We start from the raw sequence: 27278 nt of genomic DNA on the forward strand, positions 1-27278 counted from the left end.
AGCCTGGGGTTGTGTGAGCAGCACTTCCCAGAACAAACAGTGAAGGGAGCATGTGACAGGATGTCCACTGTCACTGGCGGCCAAGAAATGTAGATGCAGACCAAGGTGTGATGCCACTGACATCCACTGACAGACTTAAAAGTCTGACAAAGCTCAGTTACAGGGAGAAACAAAGTGAAGGAGATCCAAGGAGTTCCCAGAGAAGGGGTCTCAACTCAGGATGAGTGAGGTTCTTGACAAATGCCACAGAAATGAGCTTGAGGACACATCAGTTAGATTCAGGTTTATTTAGGGAAGTAGAGACCCACTGAAGAGAGAATGCGGCTATCTTGAAAGAGGTGCTATAGGGTCCCAGGCTCTTCTTTTAAAGGAAGTTGGTGAGGGGTGGACATGGGAAGGTGTGTAGGGATGACCCCAGTCTAGTGATCACAAGGTGGTTAATGGTGCTCTGGTCATTCTCAGAATCCTTAAGTCTCCATTATCTGATCAGTTTATCCTGTTGGAAATTACACTGTCATAGATACTTTCTTAAAGTATCTTCTCTCTGCACTTAATCTATTAAGGAGTATATTTTAAAATTTTAGTTGTCTTTAGATATTGAAAGGATTTTTCTTCAGTGACTTGCTTCATTCACTTAACATTGTATTGCTGTTGTGTGCGGGTTAATTAACAGGGCACAAGGTAATTCTCATAAGTGAATGAATTTTCATGAGTGGTAACTCTGAGATTTAGATTTTCCAGGAATTTGAGTGAAGGCTGGGAGAACTAATCTGGGGAGTGACAGGCCTGAAAAGGCCTATGGAACTTCAGGTTAAAATCCCATTCCGTATCCATCCTTCTGTGTCCTTTTTACCAATCTACCAATTTCTTCTGTCCTCAAAATGACTTTGAAAAAGTTTGCCATAACCCTTAAATGTCCCTTTTTCCAGGTAGTTCAAGGGCTGATGGAGGACCACAGCCCGGAAAGCGTCATCCTAACTAGTTCTCACCCCCAGGGGGCTGGTCGGGCTGGAGCCCCCACAGGCCATCCTGATCCAGTCCCTGGCACATTTCTAGGTTTCAGAAACATTTGCAGGAAGAATATAATGATCCATTATTAACTTTCAGGGACAGGGCTTTTTAAATTTTTATTTATTTTTTTCGTGGTGCTGGGGATTGAACCCAGAGCCTTGTGCATGCGAGGCAAGCACTCTGCCAACTGAGCCCTATTTTTAATTGTTCTTTTTAGTTATACATGACACTGGGATGTATTTTGACATATTAAACAGGGATAGGTCTTCTTTTAAATGAAGATACTACCTTGAAGAGCATTAAGCAGGAATGAGGCGTGCGAGCCCCTTCTCCCGGACTCTAGGAAGCACAGGCCTGAGCGCACTGCGGTCACCCGGCCTCGGTGGCGTCCCCGGCCCGGTCCCCGTCCCCGGCCCATCCCACCTCCTCCTTCCGCCCGCCTGCAGGCCGAGCCATGGCAGCGCGGCACCCCTGGGGGCGCGCGCTGCAGCGACCGGCGGGCGAAATGGGAAGCCGTCCACTGTCGTCCCGAGCGCGGCGCGTCCCGCCCCAGAAGCGCCAGGGCGGAGAGCACGTCGGCCGGGCTCTGGGAGCACCTTTGAGCGGCACCTCTGACTCCGGACTGGAGTCGCGGGCCACCCCGCGGGGCTCAGAGGGCCCGTGGTGCGCACCGACCGCGAGGGGACGGCGCCTCCCCTCCACTGGTGCGCGTTCCTCCCTCCCCCGCGATTTGCCCACGAAGCTGTACAGACCAGGACCCAGCGGAAACCGCGGCGCACCCCGTGCCGCCGACTTCCGGGAACGGAGGGGCGCAGGCCCCGCCCCGCGGGCGTACTACGTCATCTCCCCGCGTCGCGGCCGGAAGTGGGCTCGTGGGCGCGCCGGAGCCGGGAGAGCGAGGCGGCTGCGGGCGCGGGCCTGAATGATGCGCGGGCTGCTACCTCTAGCCGGCAGAGTAGTTCTGGTCGCGCTGCGCGGCGGCCGCGGCTGCTGCGGGCTCGGAATGTTCTACGCCGTGCGCAGGGGCCGCAGGACCGGCGTCTTCCTCACCTGGTGAGTGGGCGCGTCGGCCTGTGCGGACCCCGCAGGCGGCTTTGGGGCGGTCGGGCCTCCCTGGGGCCTGAGTTGCGGACGGGCTCCCCGCGGGAGGCGCGCAGCCCCGGCAGCGCTGCCAGCGTCTCCAGCACAGGTTCCCTGCTGCGACGGGGCCGGAACTTGGGCGATCTCCGGGGGGTCTGCGGAGGGGCCTTTGCGGTGGGCGGTCGTGACGGGATCGCGCTCCCTGGGGGGTGGGTCCCCGCTGTCGGGAGCTCCTGGTCAGCGGAGTGGCAGAAGCTGGACCGGACCCTCCCCTCCGCGGTATCAGGTTCTGTCGTAGGTGTGCACACGTGGACTCCCCGTGCCTGGCCGCGACAGCAGAGAGGAAGAAGCACCTCAGGTGTCCGCCCGTTTTGTTGCCATACAGTGATCAGTCGACCTTTTTCAAAGACCCCCAACTTGTTATGCTCTGAGTTTGAGGAAAGCCAGTGGGGCCAACGCATGGCGGACAGCAGGGCAGGGGTGTGGAATGTGACACGCCAGGGAACGCTGCAAGCTGTAGGGTGTGACATTTGCCCCTAGGAGCTGCCAGCCCGTACTTTGTCACACTGTTTCCCACCTAAGAGAAGAGTCTTCATTAAAAGGAGGTAGTTGGACAGGGAGGGAGGTTGGAAATGACGGGCCTCCCTTTTCCAGGAATGAATGCAAGGCGCAGGTGGACCGGTTTCCTGCTGCCCGGTTTAAGAAGTTTGCCAGTGAAGATGAGGCCTGGGCCTTTGTCAGAAACTCCGTGAGCCCGGATGGTGAAGGTACTCGCCTGTCTACCAGTGTGGTATTTTAGCCCATTCAGAGCCTTCACAGCCAGATCTGTGCACGGAGGAGGCTCGGCAATCTCATTTTTTTCTCTGTTGTACAGATTAAAGAGTAGTGCTCATGTCAGTAATAGTGTTAGACACACCAGGACGCTCATCTCTTTTTGCATTCAGTTTATCACTAGGTCATAATTCTTTTTTTTTTTTGGTACCAGGGGATTGAACCTAGGGGTTCTTAACCACTGAGACACATCCCCAACCCCCCCTTTTTTTTTTAAAGAGAGAGAGAGAGAGAGGATTGTTTTTAATATTTATTTTTTAGTTTTCGGTGGACACAACATCTTTGTTTGTATGTGGTGCTGAGGATCGAATCCGGGCCGCACGCATGCCAGGCGAGCAGGCTACCGCTTGAGCCACATCCCCAGCCCCTCCCCAACCCTTTTTATTTTTATCTTTTTAATTTTGAGGAAGGGTCTTGCTAAGTGCTGAGACTGGCTTTGAACTTGTGAGCCTCCTGCCTAAGCCCCCTGAGCCACTGGGACTACAGGTGTGCACCACCATGCCTGGCATAATTTCTTTCTTTTAAAAAAGTACTTGTACTGTTACTGGACCTAGCAGGCTATGTTTTTAAAGGATAGAATGTGATTTCCCTCCACAGCATATGTGTATATGGTGTTTTTATTTGGAACAGAGTCATGCAATTTGAATTTCTTTCAATTTCATGTGTTACAGAAAGTATTGAAAGTTTAAGGCCTAATATAAGGGACATAAGATTTGCAACTCTGATATACAGGACTGAGATAAACAGAGTGACTCTGATTTAGAGCACAAGATTAAAAAAATATATTTGGGCTGGAACATACTTAATGGTAGAGCATTTACTGTAGACACATTTGTGTGTGCATGTGTGGTGGTAAATGGTGTGTGAACCTACCTTGAGGAAGTAGGGTTTCGAGTATTTGCAGACTTTACAGGAGAGTTAAGACTGAGCAGAGCCTAATAAGCTCATATGCTCTTGAACAGTTTCAAGCTCACTGAGATGCTTGAATGCTGAACTCCTTTGGGATGTGATAACAATTCTGGATAGACAGGATTCAGGGAAAGGCAGGTATTTTCAAAGGGTTAGTTTCTGAGGCAGGAAGATCCTTCCTTTGTGCATCTGCTCATGCTCTGTCCCCAGCAGCTTTTTAAGGAGCTCCCTGTATGCTAGTTACTCAGATGGAGAGATTAGAAAGAAAGCAAGTTTGAAAGTATGGCACTTGTCTGTTTGGTTGAGTTTTTCATTGCCTTTTCATAGTTTTTCTGAACCAGTTAACAATTATTCACATCTCAGTTCTTCCAGTGTACATGTATTCCTGTCTGTGAATCTGCTTTCCTAAAAGCTTACAGAGACCTCATAGTGGCTTAGGTTTATAAATTGAGATTTTAGCACTTTTAATGTTTAGGAACTATATCAAATAAAAACATTAGCCCCCTTTCTAGTTTTTTCTTTTTTTTTTTGATTTTTTAATATTTATTATTTTTTAGTTCTCGGCAGACACAACATCTTTGTTGGTATGTGGTGCTGAGGATCGAACCCGGGCCGCACGCATGCCAGGCGAGCGCGCTACCGCTTGAGCCACATCCCCAGCCCTAGTTTTTTCTCTTATCCTCATTTTGGAATTTTTGATCTGTTTCTAGTTGTATGGCTTATATAAGCTGATTTACTTAGAGAATAACACACTTTTGTAAAGTAAAAATTACCTGATAACTATGGTTTTTCCCATCTTTCAAAGACTTGTCTGCTCTTTAAAAACTTTCAGTTCAACTAAACTCTGTTGTAGTAAATAAACCCGTATTTGTATCAATATCAAAATTATACAAAACTGCCCTTTGATCTGTACCTGTGTGTTTGCATTTACTTCTGTAGAGTACCTTTGAGGTAAATAAAGAGGCACTGAGGTGGTGGGTGGAAATGCCCCCTTGCCTCACTCAGATTCCCAGTTGCCTGGACATTGGAGAGGCCTGGCAGGAAGCTGCTGGAGGCACAGGTGTGGTCTCGCAGCTGTCCAGCAGGCACCTGGTGGGTGTCAGTGCCCTGTTCCTCCATCCCTGGCATGAGAGTTTAGAGCTAAAGGTCAATTCTGTGGTTTGGGTTAAGGTTGCTGTAGTGGAGATGTTAGTTATATTAGTTGCTCCTTCTGTAGCTCTGTTCCCACTCCATAAAATGATACCGAGGGAGAGTTGCCTCAGATCAGCATTTTACAGAAGCCTAGAGGGTCAGGGTCGATGTCAGCTGCCCATGTTCTCAGACAGTGAAAGTGGAGCTGCCCTTGAAACACTTGTTGGTGAGTCTTTGTCACTCAGCTTGTGCTTGGGGAAAGGGGACTGAGATTCTGGCTGTCCAGTTATCCCTGAGGTGGTGTTTGAGATTCCTTTGGCTTTAACCCCGGGTCCACCTGAAGAGAAGCTACAGTAGTAGTTGGCTTGTTTCCTGATGTGTCCAATTGCCTGGTTGTTTATGCTTGACCCATACCCGCTTAGCTTCCCTAGAGGTTCTTAGTGTGGAGTTCATGTGATGGCAATATTTGGGGCAGCAAGGGGGCTGATCTTTTTTTTTTTTTTTTTTTAATGCTATCTTATTTTTGTTTTAATGTGCACATAAAGTATATAAAATGTTACATAACATGAAATGGGTTTGTTATTGCTATTTTAAAAGGAATTAATAAACACATACTTCAAAAATTTCTCAGTTCCATATCAATAGGCCAAAAGCTCTTTGGGAGATCCAATACTTTTTAAAACTGCAAAAGCATTCTGAGACCAAAACATTTGTGACTTCTGATTTCAGAAGACATCTCTTCTAGCTATGCTATAGCAACTGGTTTAGAATTAACTTTGATTCATGTACACTTAGGGCCAAATATATTCACTATCTGAATACTAAAGTAAGCTTGATTTTGCTTTTTTTCTCCTCACTAGGGAAAAAATGATAGTAATATTCTCTACTAAAACATTCTCTGGCATAGTTTAATGCCTGGTTTATCTTTCTTAATCCCAGATCAGCTTAGATAATAATGAACAAACTGGAAACAAAAATACCCTTTATACAAACTAATGTTGTTGAGAGATTTGTTTCAATGAAATGAAAATATATTCAAATTAGCAGAGTCTGAAGTCTGCCCCGTAGAAAAACACTTGGAAATATTGCCAAGAGTGTGTTGTTTTTCATTCTGCTTCTTTTTCTGTTTGTTCCATCTATATTCCCTTCCTCTCTTCTCTTGCTTGCCTCTGTTTTTATTCACTCTTCCCAACCCTACCTTGTGCCTCTTTCCCTTTGCCTTATGATAGCTATGACTGTTGCTTTGCATGCTGCAGTCTGGGCTTCTGCCAGTGTCCTCTAGGGAGAGATGCTGACCTGGTAAATGTGAATGAGGCATTGATGAAGTGTGGGCTCATCTTGCTCTCAGCTCAGGATTTGTGGGTTTCCACGAAGTGTATAAAATCTAACAGCACAGTCTGAGCTGCCTTTCTATTCCTAGATACCATGAAGGAAGCTTAGGGAAGAGGATTTTTAACTTGAAAACTTTACCCCCTAGAAGAAACGACTCCAGAATAAGTTCTGCTATTACACTGTGTTCCTCATAGATTTCTTTCTCATTTTTCCTCTAGTCCAAAAGTCATTCCCAAGTTGGCCTGAAATTGAGCACCAAGCAAAAGGTATGTTTATTTTTTTCCTTCTACATTTTTTTTCCTGTAATAAATAATCATTTTTGGTGGGTGTTTCTCCCCCCTACACAACTGCAGAGAATGACTTGTCTTTGGAGGGCCAGGATATCTCTAGAAACAAAGTGTTTTTGGATTTTCACTTTCTTTGCCTCCATAATAATAAAAGTGAAATTGGAGACAGATCCTTGAAATGAAACAGAATTTGACAGATAGTCTTAAAACTTAATGACAGAAGCTGAGAATTTCAAGGGGGCTGATCTTATGTACAAATTTGGGTCCTTGTTTTCCTGGGTAAGAGTCCCTCAAATTTTCACATTGTCATCCTTAACTGGTGTGTCTGTTATGTCCATCAAAACCAGGTTTTTCCACAGAAGCTCTTCTATTGTCTTCACAGTGCTCTTATCAAGCTCACCTTGGAGAGTTGAGAATTATTTCACAGGACGTCAAAATCTGAGATGAGCCAGGCATGGTGGTGCATGCCTGTAATCGCAGCAGCTTGGGAGGCTGAGGCAGGAGGATTAGGAGTTCAAAGCCAGCCTCAGCAACTTAGCAAGGCCCTAAACAACTCAGTGAGACGTGTCTCAAAATATAGGAAAGGACTGGGAATGTGGCTCAGTGGTTAAGTGCCCTGGATTCAATCCCAGTGCCAAAAAAAAAAAAAAACAACCCCAAAATCTGAGATGGTGTATTCCAAGTCATTCCCTCTTTGTAGGGCTGTTCAAAGGATGTGATAGTAAATAACTTGCCAGAATTCTTGATTCTTGAGTAGTACATTTTATGCTCATTGTTTCTATCTCATGAATAGGCTCTTGTCTTCCAGAGCAAAAAAATACACATGCACAAGAGTCACAGGTGAAAGTCAGCAAGCGTCTCAGAGAGCCCTTAGATGACCATGAAGAAGAGGTCTCAGAGCCGAGTGCGAAGTATGTGCGAAAGAACACAGAGCCAGCCCCTGCCCTTGGCAAGGACACATTTTCTTATATGGGTATGTGTTTTAGTCAGGTTTTCACCACGATGACCAAAAGACCTGACAAGTAATGCAGAGGAGGAAAACTATTTTGGCTTTTGGTTTCTGAGGTTGCAGTTCATCGACAGGCAACACCATTGCTTTGGGCTTGAGATGAGGCAGGACATGAAGACAGAGGGAGTAGTGGAGGAGAACTGTCAGGGACACGGCAACAGGAAGCAGAGAGGCAACAGGAAGCAGAGAGCGTTCTGCTTACTAGGGACAGGAGATAAGCCCCAAAGGCATGCCCTCAGGGACCTACCTCCCCAGCCACAGCCTCCGGCCTGTCTGGATTAATCCACGGTGGGGTTACAGTGGTCATCCTCTAATCATTTCACCTCTGAACCTTTTTGCATTGTTTCACACGTGAGCATTTGGGGGATACCTCCTATCTAAACCGTAGAGTACATCTTCTTTGGGTTTTTAAAAATATAACAATCTAGAAACCATGAAAACTTTGCTCAATCTCTAAATGAGAGAAATCTGAGCTGATGTTTATCCTCATTGTTTTCCATACAGGATATGTAGAATTCTCTAAGGTTACCATTTCATAATTGATGAAGTCATGCAGAATTATTAAACTTTTAGGTATTCTTAGGAAAACCATTATGTAGACCACAAATGACATTGTAATGTTTGAAAGACCTGTAGTCCCTATGCACAGAGTGCTTTAGCTCTTCAGATGAGGAAGGCCTTAGCACAGCTGCCTTCCACCCTCAGTCAGCACCATTTTACTCTTGTGTTCAGTCTGGAGATTGTGTCTTATCCCTAGAAGCAAGGTGGTCATGAACTGTTTCTCTGCTTTAACTTCGGTCTCTTAGTGACAGTGAGTATATCTTCTTATCTTTAGTACAGGCGAATAGAAGGTAGAAATACCCAGCATTTTTATTTTTAAAATTTTGTTTTTTAATTGTGAATGGATCTTTTATGTTTTATTTGTTTTTTTGTATGTGGTGCTGAGGATTGAATCCAGGGCCTCACACATGTCAGGCAAACGCTCCACCACTGAGCTACAAACCCAGCCCTCAGCATTTTTTTTTTTTTTTTTTTGTCCTGGGGATTAAACTCAGGGGCACTCAACCACTGAGCCACATCCCTGCCAGGGTCTCACTGAGTTGCTTAGCGCCTCACAGTTGCTGAGGCTGGCTTTGAACTCTCGAATCTCCTGTGTCAGCCTCCTGGGCCACTGGAATTACAGCTTCCAGCATTTTTTATAACTCATCGAATTTGTAGGTTCTAACTTTCCCAGGAAGAAGCCATTTTATAGTTTGATTCAAGGGAAACAAATAGAAATGTTTTGTTGATCTGTATTTGTAGGTTAGTTATAGTTATTTAAAATAGTCAAAAAGGTGTACTTGATTTGGTTATTTGCTGCTTGGAATTGAAACGGGTGTCTGTGGCATACCCGGGGTATGAGCTGTTCCCAGCATGCTCATCACTGCTTGAAGCTCGGTGGCCCTGACACAGCCTGGTGTGTGGTAGGTCTCTTCAGTGACTGCAGGCAGCGGCCGGCTGTGTTGGCAGAGCTGAGATGCAGCTGGACTGAAGTGTCTCACCCAGCCTGTGTTCTGATGGCCCAGCACCGTTCCAGGAACCGAGTCCCCGTGCTTCTGTAGCATCCTCCCACTGTGCCTCTGCTGTGCCTGCTCCACCCACTGTCCTGGACAAGGGCCTCCTGTGTGTGCCTCTCTGCTCCCCCTTTCTGTCCCTTAGTGCTGTGCAACCCAGCTTCTCCCACTGTTCTGCTGAGAGTGTGTTGCTGGCCACCAGAGGCCCGAGAGTGGCCTGGCCTTATGTCCATCCTTTTCTTCCTTGTTGTTCACAGCTTTGGCATGTTAATCCCACCCTCTGCCTTGATGAAAAGAAGCAAGGTCAGGAGCAACAGTTCACTGTTACAAGTGTCCTACAAGAAAAATGAGACCAGCGTGTGTTAGAGGACTTGATCTTCTGGCAGGCAGGGTCACCATGATGCCAAGGCCCTGCTCTCTCTCGAGAGATGGCTTGCTGAGAGTGACGGTGGCCCTGACATAGAGAAGGAGATTGCCGTTGTCTTTTGACCCTTTAGGGTAGGTTGTGAGTGGTAGGTCTCAGGAAGCAGGTTCTAGCTCTGCACTGTGACCACCTTGCCCTGTCCCTGGCCTGGTGTGTGAGACCAGGTGTGATGTAGCATCTGCCCCACATAAGAAATTTGTATTTCCCAGAGACTGCAGCATGTAGAACATCTTCTTAAAATGCTGACCTGACTTCAGAGACATTTGGTGTGAGTTTTGTTTTTTCCAAAATTCGATCCAGCTGTGTTTACTGTTTCCCTTACAGGAGACTCTGTGGTTGTCTACACCGATGGCTGCTGCTCTAGTAACGGGCGGAGGAGAGCACGAGCAGGAATTGGCGTCTACTGGGGGCCAGGCCACCCTTTGTAAGTAAACAGCTCAGTTTTTCAGCATCAGACTTTACTGATCATATTCTAAAACTTGTGGAAAGACGCGTAGATCTGGGTACTCATTGATTATTTGGAAACCTTGTCAGACAAACAGCTCTAGCACGGGCTGATAGAAGAACAGAGCTTTGATTTTTATTGACACTGAACAGCTTTGTTCTTCAGAACGTCGAATGTAGAAGCTGGGTGTTGCTGTGTCGGCCCTAACTCTCAGGTGTCTCTATCTCATGCACTTTTACACCAGAAGGGCCTCCTGCCTCTTAGCTTAAATTAGATGGACCTCGCAGGGCTGCCCAGGGAATGGCTGCTGGGCTTGGAACCCGTGTATTACTAGACCCTTTTGAAGCTGTGTGACCCAGCGGTGACCCTGGTATGTCAGAAGGCAAGGTGAAATGCTCTTGTTCAGACCTATCTCGCCTGTGGATGTGAAGGAACTGGAATGGAAGCTGAGCCCTGAAGTTCAGAGGAAAGAGGGACTTGGTCCCCCTAAAGCCGCCCGCACCAGCGCTCAACTTTGTTTTCCAGTATTTACAGGTACCCACAAGAGCCATGTGTAGGTGGCCAGATGCAGTGGTGCACACCTGCAATCCCAGCACCTCAGGAGGCTGAGGTAGGAGGGTGGCAAGTACAAGGCCAACAACTAAGTGAGACTCTGTCTCAAAATTAAAAATAGTCAGGACTGAGAATGTAGCTCAGAGGTAAAGTGCCCCTGGGTTTGATCCCCAATAGCTCAAGGAAAAAAAAAAGTTGGTTGTTAGGCATTTTTAATAATGATACCACTTTCTATTTCTTTCTAACTGTACAGTTTACAAAGTTCTTTTCACTTTAACCTTTTGCTTAGCTTCAAACCCTGGTGGTGGAGAGTGGAAGCTGGTGTGGCACTAGGTTCTGGGGACGTCGTGCTGGCCCTAGACACCATGCTAATGCCTTTCAGTCCAGAAATTACACTTTGTCCTTGACTTCTGGTCCAGTGTTTCTTCTATGCCATATTGTAGTGTCTTTCAACAAAGTGTTAGTATTGTTGGTTTGATTTTTTTTCTTAATTTTTTTTTTAGTTGTAGTTGGACACGATACACTTATTTTATTTATTTATTTATTTTTATGTGGTGCTGAGGATCGAACCGAGGGTCTCGCACATGTGAGGCGAGTGCTCTACTGCTGAGCCATAACCCCAGCCTCATGTTGGTTTGATTTTTTTTAAAGGCTGTGTTTTTATATGAAGCTTTTATATCGTTTTTTTGTTTTGTTTTGTTTTTTTAAACACACTAGCTCATTATTCATTGGAGGGAATCACTTTTGAGAATTAGCATTATAAGTGTATTTTTAAAAATTCTATTTTGAAACAGAAACATAGGCATTAGACTCCCCGGACGACAGACAAACCAAAGAGCAGAAATCCATGTAAGTTATCAGATAAATGTGAGTTTGTCATTTCTCAATATTGACCTTGAGCATGAAACTCATGTAAAGTTACCTGATACATGTGAGTCTGTCATCCCTCAGCAGGACTATGAGCATATCACTTATTACTATTATCCATGTAGATAAGATATTCAATGTCCAGAAGAAACTTTGGGTTAGTAGCAATTCTGGAGAAATACTCTAAAATGTCATTTCAAGTCGGTGTCAACAGAATTATATGTTTAGCACTATTTCATGTAAAGAATATAATCAAAGTACATAAGAAGAAGGAACCCTTGTGTCATAGACCCTTTTGAACATGTGTGACCCAGAGGTGACCCTTGTATGTCCAAGTGTGAATCACTTTGAGCATGAGCTGTGTTGCCAGTTCTCTGCGGAGGATGACTGTGGCTTGTTTTTTCAAGGCAGCCTGCAAAGCCATCGAACAAGCCAAGGCTCAGAACATCAATAAATTGGTTCTGTATACGGACAGTATGTTCACTATAAATGGTAAGCCTTCATGTTTATTTCTTCCAGTAATTTTCCAGTCGATCTGAGGGGAACTAGGCTTTTCTTTCCCTGGTGGGAGGTATTATAATAGGCTAAAATTAATAACAGGGATAACATTGGTTTGTCACAAGGAAAAGAGGGAGGTTTTGAAGCCCAAGTTCTGTCATGAAGTAGATGTGGCTCTGCTGTCCTTGCAGTTGGAGTCTAGATGTGTGTAAGTAACTTAGGATCAAGGTGTGCTGGCTGCTTCTTGGAGAATGCCCGTGGGAAACTTCCTGGAGAAGGACGTCCTAAGCTGAGAGCTTCAGGTGAATGCAGTTAGAGGAATGGGGGAGATGGTGTTTCTGGCATGTGCTGCAGGCCAAAGCAACTGGGGCCAACTGAGGAGGGGAGGAGTCCAGGATGATGGGTCAGAGCACAAGAGGCCCCGGAGGCAGGACAGGCAGGACAGAGCAGGAGGAGGCCCAGTGAGCATACTTTCCCCTAGGGATCACTAACTGGGTCCAAGGCTGGAAGAAGAATGGGTGGAAGACGTGTACGGGGAAGGAGGTGATCAACAAGGAGGACTTCATGCAGCTGGAGGAGCTCACCCATGGCATGGACATTCAGTGGGTGAGTGCCTATTAGAATGTTCACATCTTGGGACTGTTGTGACCATGTGGTCCCTGTTGGCTCGAGAGCAGTGGTTTACTTAAGGGATCGATTGGTGCAGGTTAACAATTCCCACGAGGGTCATATCATGAGGTGTAATGAGTGCCTTTGATTCTCTTTGTCTTTGCAGTGAAGTGCAACAGTAAAAAATATTGCTCAAGGGCTGGAGCTGTGGCTCAGCGGTAGAGTGCTTACCTAGCATGTATGAGGCCCTGGATTTGATCCTCAATATTGCTTGATAAGGCCTTAGGAACATGGTCTTCTTTCCAAAAGGGAAATGTTTTTCTTAGAGTTTTTTTTTTTTTTTTTTTTTTTTTGGTGGGGGGTGGTACTATGGATTGAAACCAGGGGCACTTTACCACTGAGTTATAGTCACAGCTTTTTTTTTTTTTAATTTTTTTTAGATGCTAATGGATTTTTATTTTATTCATTTATTTATATGTAGTGCTGAGAATTGAACCCAGTGCCTCGCATATGCTAGGCAAGCACTCTACTACTGAGCCCCAGCCAGTCACAGCTCTTTTTGTTTTTTTATTTTGAGACAGTTTCACTAAGTTGCTGAGGTTCGTCTTGAATTTATGATCTTCCTGCCTCAACCTTCCTAGTTGCTGGGATTACAGACATGTAATAGACAATTTTAATGAAATGTTTTCTCCACACAATTCAAAGCAAGTTAAACTTTTAACCATTGTCTCAACTCTGCCTTGTTCTGCCTCCATAAAACCATTGGTAACATTTTGTGACCAATATGTAAATTTGCTTTAGCAATGCAAATGTGAACAATGGTTAAATCAAATAAGTAATCCATTCTCCTAAACAACATTCAAAGAGTAAAGAGTGTGTGTGCACGAGCGCGAGCTTGAACACAGATATCCATCCATCTGCACAGTTTGCCATATACCATTGCCAAGTGAGTCCCATTGCCAAGTGAGAAAAAAAGCACCATTAATGGTAAAATCAAATTTGTAGAGAAATGAAATGGAGCTTTTGTGAACACATCATTGTGTGAAGCATCTGGAATATATGTTGTGCTCTTCAGTTATGTTGGGCAAGAGGCTCTGAGTGAGCTGCGGCTCGCCCAGTCTGCTGTGTGTGCTTGCGTTTCTCAGTGGAGTGTAGTCATGTTGCTTGTATAAAAATCAGGAGAAGTAAAAAGGAAAACCTTTATTTTAACAGATGCATGTTCCTGGTCATTCGGGATTTGTGGGCAATGAAGAGGCCGATAGGCTGGCGAGAGAAGGGGCTCGGCAGTCTCAAGACTGAGTGGAGTCACTTGGGTGCTCTGGAGAAGGCAAGTGATAGCACTTGTTGCTGTCATTTCCTGGTGTGGGCATCAAGACCTCTCAGCAGGAGTGGCTGCAGGAGACAAAGCTGAGCCAGGGGGCACTGTGTCCTGTGAGCATCTCAGTAAAAAAGCACTCCAGGAGGAAGTGGACATTTTTGAGATCTGGTGATTCTGAGATCTGCTGCTTACTGGGCTTAGTGTATTTTCATGTTTTATTGCAGTTTGGCCCAAAGTGCTTGGGCGTTGATTTTTATAAGAAATCAATAAAACATTGGTTAAAAGATGCAGACAGGAACTCAGGAAGAATTGTGGAAGAGTTCGCTGACCTTCTGATTTTCAAGGTGGAGTCACCTGCCCTTGTAGCCACACACTGGGCATGAGGCTCACAGGACGCCCCTCAGGTGCCTGATGCTGTGTACACAGAAAGACCGTGGCTGTGGAAGAATGGCCTCAGTCTTTCAAATGTGTGTGTGTGCAGGGCTGGGATCGAACCCAGGACCTCACACATGCTCAGCAGTTACAATTTTGTGCATGTGTGTGTGTGTGTGTGTGTTGGGCACTGGGGATTGACCCCAGGGGTGCTCTACCACTGAGATGTTCCCCCAGCCCTTTTTATTTTTTCATTTTGAGAGGTCTTGGTGAGTGGCTGAAGTTGACCTTAAATTTGTGATCCTCTTTGCTCAGCCTGCTGAGTGCTGGGATTATAGGTGTGTGTCACCACTCCTGGCTCAGTTACAGCTTTTTTTTTTTTTGGTACCAGGGATTGAATCCAGGGCAACTTAACCACAGAGCTGCATCCCCAGCCCTTTTTTTATATTTTATTTAGAGACAGGGTCTCACTGAGTTTCTAAGTGCATGGCTAATCTGCTGAGGCTGGCTTTTTTTTTTTTTTTTTTTTTTTTTAAGAGAGTGAGAGGGGGGAGAGAGAGAATTTTCAACATTTATTTTTCAGTTCTCGGCGGACATAACATCTTTGTTAGTATGTGGTGCTGAGGATTGAACCCGGGCCACACGCATGCCAGGCGAGCGCGCTACCGCTTGAGCCACATCCCCAGCCCTGAGGCTGGCTTTGAACTCGCGATCCTCCTGCCTCATCTTCCTGAATTGCCAGAATTACAGGTGTGCATCACTGAGCCCGGCTCAGTTACAGCTTTTAAAGACCAAGATGCATATATCTTTGAAAAGTTTCTTTGGCTTTTTTTCTTAAAAATACTGTGCAGGTTTAAAACAAATGTTTGACATGATCATTTATTTTTGAATTTTTTTCGATAAAATAAAAATACAGAAAATGACACAAAAGAAATGAATGCGTATTGAATTACTATTATAAGATGAATGTCCTTGCATCCACCACCCTGTAAGGAATAGTGCTTTGCTGGACACTCCAGAGTACTCCCCTGGGACTTCTCCTTCCTCCTCCTTCCCTCTCTTTATAAGTAATCCTGACTTTTGTGGAAATGACTTCAGGCATTTCTCGATGGCAGTTTAATCTTGCCAACTTTTTCCTTTTTTTAACTTAATATTTCTTAGGGCTTTTAATTTGCAGTCCCTGCTCCATCCCACTGTTTCCCTACATATTATCTTCTGGACCTGGGCCATCTGTTGTTTCTGTAGTCTGGATTTTGCTGATCGTGTTCATGAGAACACAGTTCAAATGTGGCCAGCAAGGTGGGGAGCAGGACTAGGGCACTGCCTCCACTACGCAGATAGACAGAGCTCCATTCTGTCAACCCAGAGACATACGGGATTATTCTGTTTTAGGAGCAGTAACTCATCAATGGGGTAAGCAAAGGTCTTTTTACTTAGGACATATGATCATAAAAGAAAAAGACTGCATATAAATAAAAAACTTCATAAAGCAAAGATTTTGGAAGTAACAAGCAAAAGCAAACTATGGGAAGAGTTTATAACTCATCACAAAGGACTAATATCCCTAATGTGTACGAGAAAACAACTGGTGAATCAGAGGAACGGATCACCCAGGTTGTTCCCAAGAAGTACATACAGCCCCTGGAGTGGATGTGTGTCCATCTTCACTCCGGAGAGTACAGCTGAGCAGCAGATGCAGTTTCTCCCTCAGCAGGCTCCAGGGTTGCCGAGGCTGTTGGGAAATGCTGCTGATGCTGAAGGCAGATGGCATGCCCCTGGACACCAGTGGGGCCTCCCTGCCAGTATGATAAATGGGTTTCCCTGATCCGCCAGCCCTGTTTTGCAGATTGATACTGCAACACCTGTGCCCATACAAATATAAGGCAGGATTTATGGGCTGGGTAGAAGCTCAGCCACCATGCCCAGCTCATCAGATAATGTTCTGGAGAATGTTTTTGGAATTAGAAGAAAAATATTGTCGCTATTAAACAGTTTTCTCCCTATAAGCTGCTGTGGTTTGGATGTGTCCCCAGTTCATGTGTGGGGAGCTTAGTTCTCAGAGGCACATGCTGATGGTTGGGAGGTGGGCCTTTGGGAGGCAGTAGGGTGAGGTGAGGTCTACAGGGTGGCCCCACGACAGCATTAGAAGCCTTAGAAGAAGGGAAGGGAGACTCATTTTTTTTTTTTAGAGAGAGAAAGAATTTTTTTAAAATATTTATTTATTTATTTATTTATTTTAGTTTTTGGTGGACACAACATCTTTATTTGTATGTGGCGCTGAGGATTGAACCCGGGCCGCACGCATGCCAGGCGAGCGCGCTACCGCTTGAGCCACATCCTGAGCCCCAGAGACTCATGTTTTTGGGAAATATCTTAAGAGTCTTTGGGGACAATATGACCATGAATGAGGCTGGTGGCCCACATTGGAATAACTTTTGGGTTTGATTTTCATCGTGGGAGCCTGGACGCTTGGAATAATTCACTGACAAATAACTCAGGATTTGCCTGGCACAGTGGCTACGCCTGTAGACGGGAGAGTCCAAGGCAGGAGGATGTCGTGTTCAAGACCAGCCTCAGCAACTTAGACCCTGTCTCAAAAAATAAAAAGGGCTGTGACTCAGTGGTAAAGTACACCTGGATTCAATCTCTAGGACCAAAACCAAAAACAAAAACCAGTACAAATGAGTTTTTCTGCCTCTGCCTCCCCTTTACCTCCACTACCTCTCAGGACCAGAGACTGCTTTCCTTTAATAGCGCCAGTGAGATTTTGCTGAGTGGCCTCCAGGCAGCTGACTGGCTTCCTCCTTGAGAAATCCAGACCTGTGCTCCTTTTTTTTTGGGGGGGGGATTGAACCAAGGACCTTGGGTGTGTGAGGCAAGCACTCTACCACTGAGCTACATCCCCAGTCCCAGTCTCCCTTTTTTCAGTGAAGAAAATTTACGTGCACAGCTGGCTCATTTCTTCATTCAAAGATAACACGACTTTAAAAATCTTCATTGGAAATTTCAAAAGTACACAAAAAGAGTAGTTTGATGAACATCCATGAAACCATCTTCCAGCTTCTCCAACAGTTACCAAGTTGGATAACCTGGCTGAGTAGTATTCCAAGGCTGTTCCTTCATATGTGGTATTAGGTGTGTCTCAGCACAGGGACACATGGAAAGTCTGCCAAGGTCATGGGTCTCCTAGGGGACTTCCCAGGTTTCTTGGCTGGGTGAGATCTGGGACTGCCTGGCTGGTTTTCTTACGCAGGTCGTGCTGTTGACCCCAGGTTTATTGATAGACAGGCCCTTGTGTTTCACAGCAAGTGTTTTGTTTTTTGGCTGTGTGGCCAGGCCTCTTGAGTAGTGCCCAGGTGTGCCTGTGTGTTATCTGTTGGCCTTTCTCCCCTGCTCTGTGTGTGTTTCCCACAAAGCCCTCAGGCTGTTCCAGCTGGAAGTCGTTAGCCCAGATGGCTTTTCAGTAGACTCTGCCTGGCCTTGCTCTGGCTGGGTCTTAGCAGAAATGGCCCTGGGGGAGAGGACCTGAATGAAGATGAGGGCTGAGAGCAGTTCTGCTCACTGTGTCCTCTCTCCACCAGAGCCTCTGAGGCACCAGGCTGCAGAGTTTGGTTTTGGTGTGAACATCTGCCTCCCAGGTTCCTGACTTCCTGCCCAGTCGTGAGACCTCTGGTCTCAGAGCACCTCGCAGCTCCCTCAGAGATCCCCAGCGCCAGCAGTCTGGCTACTGCTTCTGCTCTTGAACAGTTGACTGTGCCACGCCTCTCACCCAGGGGGCCTCAGTCCTGTTACATCTGGGAATCTGGGTGAGGTCAACAGCCTGCAAGCCAGGCAAAATCTCACTCTTCATCGCTCTTTGCAGGCCAGGAGAGAGAGGTCAAGTACGCTGGGCAGGCGAGCAGACAAAAGCAAAGTTATTAGCACACAGCAGGGGCCAGCCAAATCCTAGAAATGGCTGTTAGATATATCCCCATATCCTACCTTCAGTTCCTCCTGTTGGCCTGCAAAGCCTAACATGTTGGCTCTGGCCCTTCTCGGAGCACGTTTGCCTAGGGCGGTGTCCCTGTCCCTGGTGTCAGTGGCTTGGGTCACCTGGTCTTCCAGGGCGCTGCTCTGTCTGTGGTCTGCTCCCGGCCACCTCTGCAGCGGAGGAGGCCATTTTCAGAACACCTCAACAGGTTCTTCCCCAGTCTCATGGTGGTAATGAAACCTGGTCGTGAAACATTTCTGGGCTGTTGGTGGCTGTTTTTCTGGAAGAAACATGTCAGAGATTCTCCAAAGCAGAACGCACGGGCAGTGGTGTCCACAGGAAAGCAGTGAGTGCCATTTCCCTCAGTTGTCCTGCTTGAGTGCGGGGGGCAGCGGACACAGCGCCTGTTTCCCCGCCAGTCCCTCTGCACCCTGCCCATCTTGCTTTTCCAAAGCATGTGGGAGGCCAACCTTACGGGTGACTGAGTTACATTCCCCAGCTGGGTGCTGAGGCGCTCAGTCACAGAAATGGGTGTGTCTTGCTACAGCCCCAGGGGTGAAGCTATGCTCACCTGTTCCTTTGTAATCTAACCCCTTGCCCCATTTAGGATAGAATCTTCTATGGAAGTGCCTTGTGTCCCCTCCTCTTACTGTGCCCTTGGGTGTGGCCTACCCAGGTGTCAGTCAACCTGCTGACAGTGGACATCATGAAGATAGACTCAGCCCCTGAAACCTGACCCCTGGCCTCATTTGAATAGCTTCTCCTCAATAAAAGGGCTCAGCACGTGCTCTCGCTCTCTCTCTTTCTGCAGACCCTTAAGGTCAGAGGAGCTGTCACAGCAACCCCAAAGAAAAAGGTATTTGTGTCTCTGGTGGGGTTATTCTGTGCAGCCCAGTCAGCCCAGTTTAACTAGAGTGACCCCTGAGCCTTTTAGTCGTCAGAACAGAAACCCGGCAAAAGCAAAAGTTTTTTTATGGCACAGAACTGCTCCCCTTTCCCCTGTCCCAGTGGGAAGGAAAAGACATCTGCTCAGGATGGAGGCCGGCAAGGGCAGATGCAGGCTGCTGGGCGGCTGCACCTGGGCAGGGTGTTAAGTGCTCCCCCAGGTTCAGGACCACTATGCTGGCACCGCATTTTAGCAGCTACTATAGACTGTTGGGCAAGATTCCCTGAGTTCAAACCCCAGCCTTGTCACTTCCTGGCCATGTGACCTGAAGTTAGGTGAGTTCCTGTGCCTCAGGTATGTCACCTTTCAACTGTGGGTGACAGGTACTCCCAGCTTCCCAGAGTGGTCCTGAGGGCACCACTGTGCAGAAAATTCTCACACCCAGCTTGTGCGGCGTCACTAGAAGCGCTGACGTGGGGGAGGAGGCCATTACAATGGTGGTGTGAAAACTCGGGAGGGCAGTGTTCATGAGTTTTTCTTGGGGTACTATGTGCCAGGCGCTGAACAAGTGACCTGAAGGTATGCACAGCTGAAGCCAGATTTAAAGTTAGGTAGTCAGTGTAGTTAGGTAAATCGGGTCTAATACCGAGTGAAATCTAAAATGGAGGCCATGCTGGGAATGACTCAGGGAAACACAGGACAACTCATGGAATGTTAATGAAGTCCCGAAAAGGCCCTAGGCCAAAGTCCATCCCAAAGAAGTGATAATGAAGTCCTTCCTGACCAGATTACTTCTTTGGCCCACCTGTGTCCCACCCCCTTGGGCCTTCCAACCCACATTCCATCACCAAAACTATAAGAAGGGGAAACAACCGTACTTCCACCTCTTGGGTCCCCTTCTTCCTCCGGGGGAAGTCTTTTCTGCTGTCCTTTAATAAACTTCTAATTTCTACTCTGACCTTGCCTCAGTGTGCTTCTCTGGTGTTCTTCTTTTTTTTTTTTAAAGAGAGAGAGAGAGAGAATTTTTTTAATATTTATTTTTTAGTTCTCGGCGGACACAACATCTTTGTTGGTATGTGGTGCTGAGGATCGAACCCGGGCCGCACGCATGCCAGGCGAGCGCACTACTGCTTGAGCCACAACCCCAGCCCTGGTGTTATTTTTCAACATCGGGGAAACAAGGACTCGTCACCGGTCAACAGCGGTAACATATTGGAGGTCCCACCGAGACTCTACACCGAGGTAAGTGCACGCACCCCATGTCTGTTTGAGGTGCATCTTTTTCTTTCTGGAGGTAAGGTGGGCACCCGACGGCTACTTAAATGCAATTAGTGCAGCCGCCACTCTTCAAGACTCGGGTGAGAGGTTTCCCGGCCTAGGCAGCTCTCAATCACCTGTTCAATACAGAGCAGGCATGTTGGGTTCTGCCAAAGCCGCTTCCAACTTTTCTGTCTGGGCCTGGAGAGCAATTGGCGTGAGTACACAGTGTCCCTAATCCCGATCTGCCTCGGATGCGTGGAGGTGGAGGAAGGAGTTTGGAACAACTGCGGAATTCCGGTCTGGGCTACTCTCAGAGGATTCTTAAGGTTCCTTTCTCTTGAGCCCCCTCCCGACAGCCCTCATGGGTATCTAGGGTGATCGGTAGATGAATGGCACTGAGGGAAAGCCCCAATCACATTTGCCTCCGTATGGGCTACGTGCAACACTCCCAACCCCGCATCCATTCCTCCTGGATGCTTCCCTTCCTTCGCAGGTCAGAAATGTTAGCAATTCAGGTTGCAGGACTGAGAAAGGCATGAGATAATTAGTAAAATCTGCCCAGGTTCCCTAAGATGCATAGGTAACTTTTACTAGTCTGTTTTACCGCCCCAATGTTTAAAATGTTCTGTGTTCCTTAAGCTACTAGAGAGGCATTTTTAGAATCAACTCCTCCGGTAATCTGCTACCTTACAACCAGTAGATATCCCTTAACACTTAGGCGGCTCCTTTAGTCTACAGAGCAAAGACAACAACAAAAGAGCACACGATTCTCCTTTGCAATGGGTTTTTAGTGGTCGGGAGGAAAGCAGTAAGGCCCTTAAGTCTGAATCCTCCCAGGGTCTCTGGCACAGGGCAAACTGAGACCCTAGCAATTTGCTAAAGGGGACCAGAAACCCCTTGGCAAAGCAAGGTGAGAGACGGGTTTTCTGGACCGTTTAGGAAGCTCAAGGTTAGGGAGACGTCCCTAATGAGAACAGTTTTCTCTGGCGCGGCTTGGGCGCCTGAATCCTGTTTCTTCTCACTCAGACGGGAGCTTCTCTCTCTCCAATACGCCAGGTGGACCACTAGCCTGCGTATTGAAAAATTGGGATAGATTTGAACCTCAGGTGCTCAAGAAAAAGCGCCTCATTTTCTTGGCCTGGCCTCAAATACGAGAAACCTGGCCACCAGAGGGAAATATCAATTTTAATACAATTTTACAGTTTGATAAAATTTACAAAAAAGGAAATGGTGTGAGGTGCTATATGTTCAGATTTTCTTTGCTCTAATGGAAAATCCTAAATTATGCCAACAGTGTAAAGTAGACTTAGCTATGATATCTGCCATGAAGAGAAAAAATCTTGAACTCACTGAGGAAAAAGAATCAAGAGAAAAATTTGGGCCGATCAAAGTACATACCCCCTTCCCCCTTCAAGACCTAAGGCAGATAAAAACTGACTCTCCTGGAAAGTTAGGAGATATGCCAGATTGCCTAGGATTGGATCTATCCAAAGGAGCTAATCTTGCAAGTGAAAGGGAAACTGAGGAATTCCCAGCAGCTGCCAGAGGCATTTTCGCTTTGGGGAAATTTCCTCATAATTTCCCTGCACTTAAGGATTACTCCACCTAAATGCAGTAAAGTCAGTCACACTGAGACCCTTGATTTTACACCTATAGTTGCCCTTATGTGAGAACATCTGGTCCACTCATGGGGAAATCTAAGGTGCCACTGATAAGAGTCATAATTAAATGGAAGTTCAAAACCTGGAGAGATATTTTCTTATCTGGTCTGTTTTAAAGGTTATTATAGATTGTTTCTTGGGGATAATCTAGGCTAAATGTGTGTCTAAAAGATGTTTCATTGTAACATCTGGTATCTAAATGAGTTTGAAGCATTGCATAATCTTGCAGTTAAAAGTTAGGGTTAGGTAATTGATTAGTTTAATTTCAGATAATTCATGCCGAAGAAATTAAATACTTAGGATAGAAAATTAAAAGAACTCTACTTCTAAGTTGGCAAGTAACTCCTCAATCATTCAGTTTTATTTTTTCATCAATTTTTGAACTGGGTAGCCTAAGGAGATTTCACTAGGTATACAGTGCATTGATTTGGGCAAGGATAATAAATTATGATTTGGTATGTTTCTCTCAGTGTGTAAGATTTAGGAAAAAGTGTTGAATTAAAATGTTGGTCTGGCTTATTGAAATGACATTAATTAGCAACAGTCTTGGGAATTTTTAAAAGCTTAATTTTGGATATACATGGTAGTGTGTGGTTCTCTTTTAAAATTTTTCCGGCGATTTAATGTAACTTAATACTACTTTAGGAACTTCAGAACAAAGAAAGTGGCTTAATGATCCTGAAAAAATTTCTTCTGTGGTAGCTTTTATATTATTAAAATCCTATTTTCAGTTTTGTGTGAGCAAGTTTTTCTAGTGTAGGAAGATGTGAAATTTTGTGAATTGTATCTTAAACTTGTATCATAATTTTCAACTTCCAAACCTGAAAATTGTGACTTCTCCAAAGAGCTTTGCAACTCTGGGCCACATAACCTCCCGATCAGATCAGGGAGATTAATGAGACGGCTGGAGGACAAAAAGCCAATCAGTGCCTTTGCTATGAAGAGGAGGGTCATCAGAAAAGGGAGACATCCCTGATGCTTCCGAGGGAAGCCACATGGTCAAGCAAGGCCTGGACCCATCCTAGCGCAAATGGCACTAGCAGAACTGAGAAGCTGCTGTGAAGTTCCCAGAGTAACTCCCAGAGTAACTCAGCTGACTGTTAACAATAGGTAGAAACAAAAGTCAGTTTGACTTGCTTCATCTTAAACACTTAGCAAAGACAGTCAAAGCCAAAACACAGCTATTCCTGGACATTTTAATAACAATAATAGTTAAATGTAACTTCCATAAATAAGTAAACTAGAGGATACAAAAGAGATTCTCAGACAGGAATGCCTGATAATTATCAAAAAGGAACTGCCAGAGTAGTTTTTAGCTTAAGGCCTTTATTTCTAACCAACACAGGTAGGCTTAATGTTTGCTAATATGGTTATCCAGCCCTAAGTAGCAGAATTAAAGATTTCTCTCTTAGACACAGAGGTCATACTAGTAAAAGGATTTTGCAAGATCAGATGACATTAAATTATTAAACTATATCTTAAGGGAAGGACAACTGTAACCCTAAAAGTTAAATGTTGTGTTTACATCCCTGACATTTCTGGCAATGTGACAAATATCCTTAAAGATTTACATGCTCAGATAGAAGCCATGTCCTCAGCAACTTTGTCATGGAAACAATATCTTAGCTCCTGGTTCTTGGTACTTCCTGGTGGAAAACATTGTTAGTCTTTGTCTTTGCCATCATACTCATTGGCATATTCCTGTGCTATGGGATTTATTGCTACATCAATATGGTTCCAGTACTAATGAATTCTTGTTTCTCTTACAGACCACCCATCACTCAGATGGCCTTCCAGTCTATTACTTCTCAATCAGACTTCTATCATGGACCACTCGATAGACCCGATTTTTAAAGGGGGACTCCAAACTGCTTGCCCCACACACCGTCCCTTTTGTCAGCCTGAAGAAGCCAGAAAGATCTTCTTCGCCCCCTTTCCTTACAGCAGTAAGGAGTTCCCAAATTAGAGGGGGGAATGAAGCCAGATTTAAAATTAGGTAGTCAGTGTAGTTAGGTAAATCGGGTCTAATACCGAGTGAAATCTAAAATGGAGGCCATGCTGGGAATGACTCAGGGAAACACAGGACAACTCATGGAATGTTAATGAAGTCCCGAAAAGGCCCTAGGCCAAAGTCCATCCCAAAGAAGTGATAATGAAGTCCTTCCTGACCAGATTACTTCTTTGGCCCACCTGTGTCCCACCCCCTTGGGCCTTCCAACCCACATTCCATCACCAAAACTATAAGAAGGGGAGACAACCGCACTTCCACCTCTTGGGTCCCCTTCTTCCTCCGGGGGAAGTCTTTTCTGCTGTCCTTTAATAAACTTCTAATTTCTACTCTGACCTTGCCTCGGCGTGCTTCTTTGGTGTTATTCAACATCGGGGAAGCAAGGACTCGTCACTGGTCAACAGCGGTAACACAGCCGTGACACCACACAGGAATCGTACCACCGACATGAGGTTGACAGGTGTAGGCAGATATTGATTCAAATGTCCTCATGGAACCTAACAAGGAGCATGCACGTGCCTAAGGGGAGGGGCCGCGGCCGGCATGTAGGAATGGCCAGGGCAGCTTCTCGGCAACTGGGTGTCTGTAGGGGAAAGCACTTGAGTCAGGAGGAAACCTGCCTGGGCAAGGACCTGAGGCAGGAGGAGCAGGAGATCCACATGCTAAAAGGCCAGAGGTCTGGAGAGCAGAGCGCAGGAGGGGAGGTGGCAGGGTTGGGGGTGGCCAGGGTCTGGAGTTCAAAAAGCAGGGTTAATATGGGGATTGGCATGACATGGCTTTTAGAAGGTCACTGGCTGCTTTGCAAGGAATGGTTGCACTGGGGCAAAAGCAGTCACAGGAGGCTACTTCAGTGGTCAGTTCCACCAGCCAAGAGGTGGTGGAAAGAGTGGGATGGAGGCTAGTGGACGGGGGTATGGTGTTTTGAGGGTCAAGTGAGAGGATTTGCAGTTAGGGTGGACTGGATGTGGAGTGTGAGGGAGAAAGAGCAAAATACCCAGCTTTGGAAGAAGCCACTGCTGCTCCCTGATACAGGAAAGGGCAGGGGAAGGGTCTCCATTCTGTTTCAGCCAGGTTAGGTTGGAGACTTGTGGATACTAAAACCTGAGGTTCTGGAAAGGGGTTCAGACTGGAGATGTGGACAGGGGAGTCAGCAGCATGGGGTGGACTATGTGAGGCCACTGGGTTGGTGAGAATGGACAGGGAGAGACTGTTGGGACCATCCAGAGGAGCAGGAGCCAGAAGAGAGAGGGAGGGAGGGAGGGAGCAGTGACTTGAAGGAGAACCAGAAGGTGTCGGAGCGAGTGGGCAGCTGTGAAGCGCTGCTGCTGAGATGTGGCAACACGCAGTGTCCATGGAACGGGTCAGGAGGCAGTGAGAGAGGACAGGTCATTAGAAACCACTCCTGAAGCACACAGGGAAATGGCAGCCATGTCCAAGCGGGGATTTATTTATTTTCAGTGTCGGAAATCAAACCCAGGACCTCACAGGTGTACGCCAGGCACATGTTGTACTCGGAGCACATCCCCAGCCTGAAGGGCCAGCGGAAATCCGTCAGGTGGAGTGCAGAGGAAATGAGGATGTGGGCTTAGTATTTGCAGTCATTCGAGGAAGGGAACAGAAATGAAGTGGACATGTGCTTCCTGTGCAATTTTCCTGAAGCCCTGGAGTCAGTCTGCTTTGGAGATGTAAACTAGCACAGTCTGGTTCAACATCTTGGGGTTTCCAGTTGCTTGATTTGCTAGGCTGAGGGAACAGCTGAGAATGTGATCTTTTTTTAGCTGCTTGCTCTGAAAAGATAAATCCAGGCTCATCAAAAGGTTAGATTCCCTTTTTCTTTTTTATCAGCTACACAGATGCTCAAGCTTTGATGGGATTACTTCCTGATAAACCCCTCGTAAAGTGAAAATATCAGCTGAAAGCACACCAAACCTACCGCAAGTGGCAGCCTAGTGGGGCCTGTCCCCCAGGCTCACACCAGCTTTAGCAGACAGTTGGCAGACCCAGCAGTCTGTCCTCAGGTGTTGAACATCCCATGTCATTGACTCAACAGGTACTGGCAGTGGAGGGCAGAGTGGCTGCATGATCTCTGCCCACTGTGGTGCACAGCTAAGACACACTGTGAAAGGTCCCTTCAGCTGCAGTGTCACGGTCTGACTGCGTGGCTGCCAGCTCCCACAGCACCGCTGGAGTGTCCCTTTACCTGCTGCAAGCCTGGGCAGAGGCCAGAATTCAGAACTCCAAGTGTGGTTCCCGCTGAGTGCAAATGGCTCTCCACCATGAAGTCACAGGATCCCAGCTGAACCACCCTAGGGAGGGGGGCTGTCTGCGTTCACAGGGAACTCAGGACTAGGAGGGGCAGCCTGGTTTTATTCCAGGACACAGCACATTTTATGGGAAAGATGACATGAAAAGAAAAAGATGGTGCTTTTAAAAACTTACATATTAGGGCTGGGATAGAGAGCTCGCCCAGCACGGGCGGGACCCGGGTTCGATCCTCAGCAGCACATAAAAATAAAGGCGTTGTGTTGTGTCCATCTACACCTAAAAAATAAAATAAAAATATTAAAAAAAAATTACATGGTAGCGTGGCCGACTTTATTATTATTTTTTTCTAGTACTGGGGTTTGAACCCCTGGGCACTGTACCACGCGGCTACAGCCCACCCTTTTTCAGTTTTTACTTGGGGACAGGGTCTCCTTAAGTTACCCAGGCTGGCCTCCAACTTGCGATCCTCCTGCCTCAGCTTCCTGAGTCTGGGATGACAGGTGTGGGCCGCGGCGGGCTACAGTCGTTCAGTTTTGCCTTCACGTTGACGGCTGTAAATCGTGAACTGTTCCCCGGGGTCTTCTCCGGGTGAAGGCGCAGGAAACCTGCGGCGGCTGGCCACTCGTCCTCCAGGCCCAGCAGGGGCGCGCTTCCCTCGCCGGCCCCGCCCTGGAACTCCTCCCACTCCTCCTGGCACAAGACCCGTCCGGACCTCCTCCCGGAACCACCCTCCCGGAACTACCCTCCGGGTCCTGGCCCGACCCATCCCTTCCCTCCCCGGTCCCGCCTACCTCCATGTCCCTGCCCACCTCCCTGTCCGGACTTTGCCCTCCCCGGCCCGGCCCCGCCCACCTTCCCGGCCCGGGCCCGCCCTCCTCCCCGGTCATGGCCCCGCCCACCTCCCTGTCCGTTCTCTGCTCTCCCCTGCCCCGCCCACCTCCCGGCCCTGCCCCGCCCACCTCCCGGCCCTGCCCCGCCCACCTCCCGGCCCTGCCCCGCC

General features: G+C 46.9%; 1 protein-coding gene and 2 long non-coding RNA genes across 6 annotated transcripts; 1 reads left to right on the forward strand and 2 right to left on the reverse strand.

The window, feature by feature from the left end:
* The first annotated feature begins 1866 nt into the window (after positions 1–1866).
* Positions 1867–26344, forward strand: RNASEH1 (ribonuclease H1). 4 transcript variants are annotated; one of them, XM_081264938.1, is made up of 9 exons: positions 1867–2064; positions 2746–2858; positions 6513–6560; positions 7375–7554; positions 9892–9991; positions 11359–11413; positions 11839–11923; positions 12411–12535; positions 26064–26344. In XM_081264938.1, exons 1-9 carry the CDS (start codon positions 1934–1936, stop codon positions 26094–26096), a joined length of 870 nt encoding a protein of 289 aa, XP_081121064.1. In that variant the 5' UTR covers positions 1867–1933; the 3' UTR covers positions 26097–26344. The 4 variants fall into 4 exon arrangements, with proteins under 4 accessions (XP_081121064.1, XP_081121062.1, XP_081121063.1 ...); XM_081264936.1 differs by lacking the exon at positions 26064–26344 and adding an exon at positions 13751–14734; XM_081264937.1 differs by lacking the exon at positions 26064–26344 and adding an exon at positions 13751–14734 and having other exon boundaries at positions 1868–2064; positions 7390–7554.
* LOC308632661 lies at positions 25434–26076 on the reverse strand. The gene is made up of 2 exons (XR_014018628.1): positions 25947–26076; positions 25434–25800 (listed from the first exon to the last, which is right to left on the reverse strand). It is a non-coding gene; the product is annotated as an uncharacterized lncRNA (long non-coding RNA).
* Positions 26236–27030, reverse strand: LOC308632660. The gene is made up of 3 exons (XR_014018627.1): positions 26694–27030; positions 26453–26554; positions 26236–26373 (listed from the first exon to the last, which is right to left on the reverse strand). It is a non-coding gene; the product is annotated as an uncharacterized lncRNA (long non-coding RNA).
* Positions 27031–27278: the final 248 nt, after the last annotated feature.

Source organism: Spermophilus citellus (assembly GCF_964194105.1).
Source record: "Spermophilus citellus genome assembly, chromosome: 13".
Lineage (NCBI taxonomy): Eukaryota > Metazoa > Chordata > Mammalia > Rodentia > Sciuridae > Spermophilus > Spermophilus citellus.

Bases quoted from the DNA above. Each gene is read 5' to 3' on its own strand.
- RNASEH1 (XM_081264936.1), top strand. From the start codon at position 1,934: ATGATGCGCGGGCTGCTACCTCTAGCCGGCAGAGTAGTTCTGGTCGCG. The intron at 2,859-6,512 runs GTACTCGCCTGT...TTTTTCCTCTAG, and splicing joins CGTGAGCCCGGATGGTGAAG to TCCAAAAGTCATTCCCAAGT. The intron at 12,536-13,750 runs GTGAGTGCCTAT...TTATTTTAACAG, and splicing joins ATGGCATGGACATTCAGTGG to ATGCATGTTCCTGGTCATTC.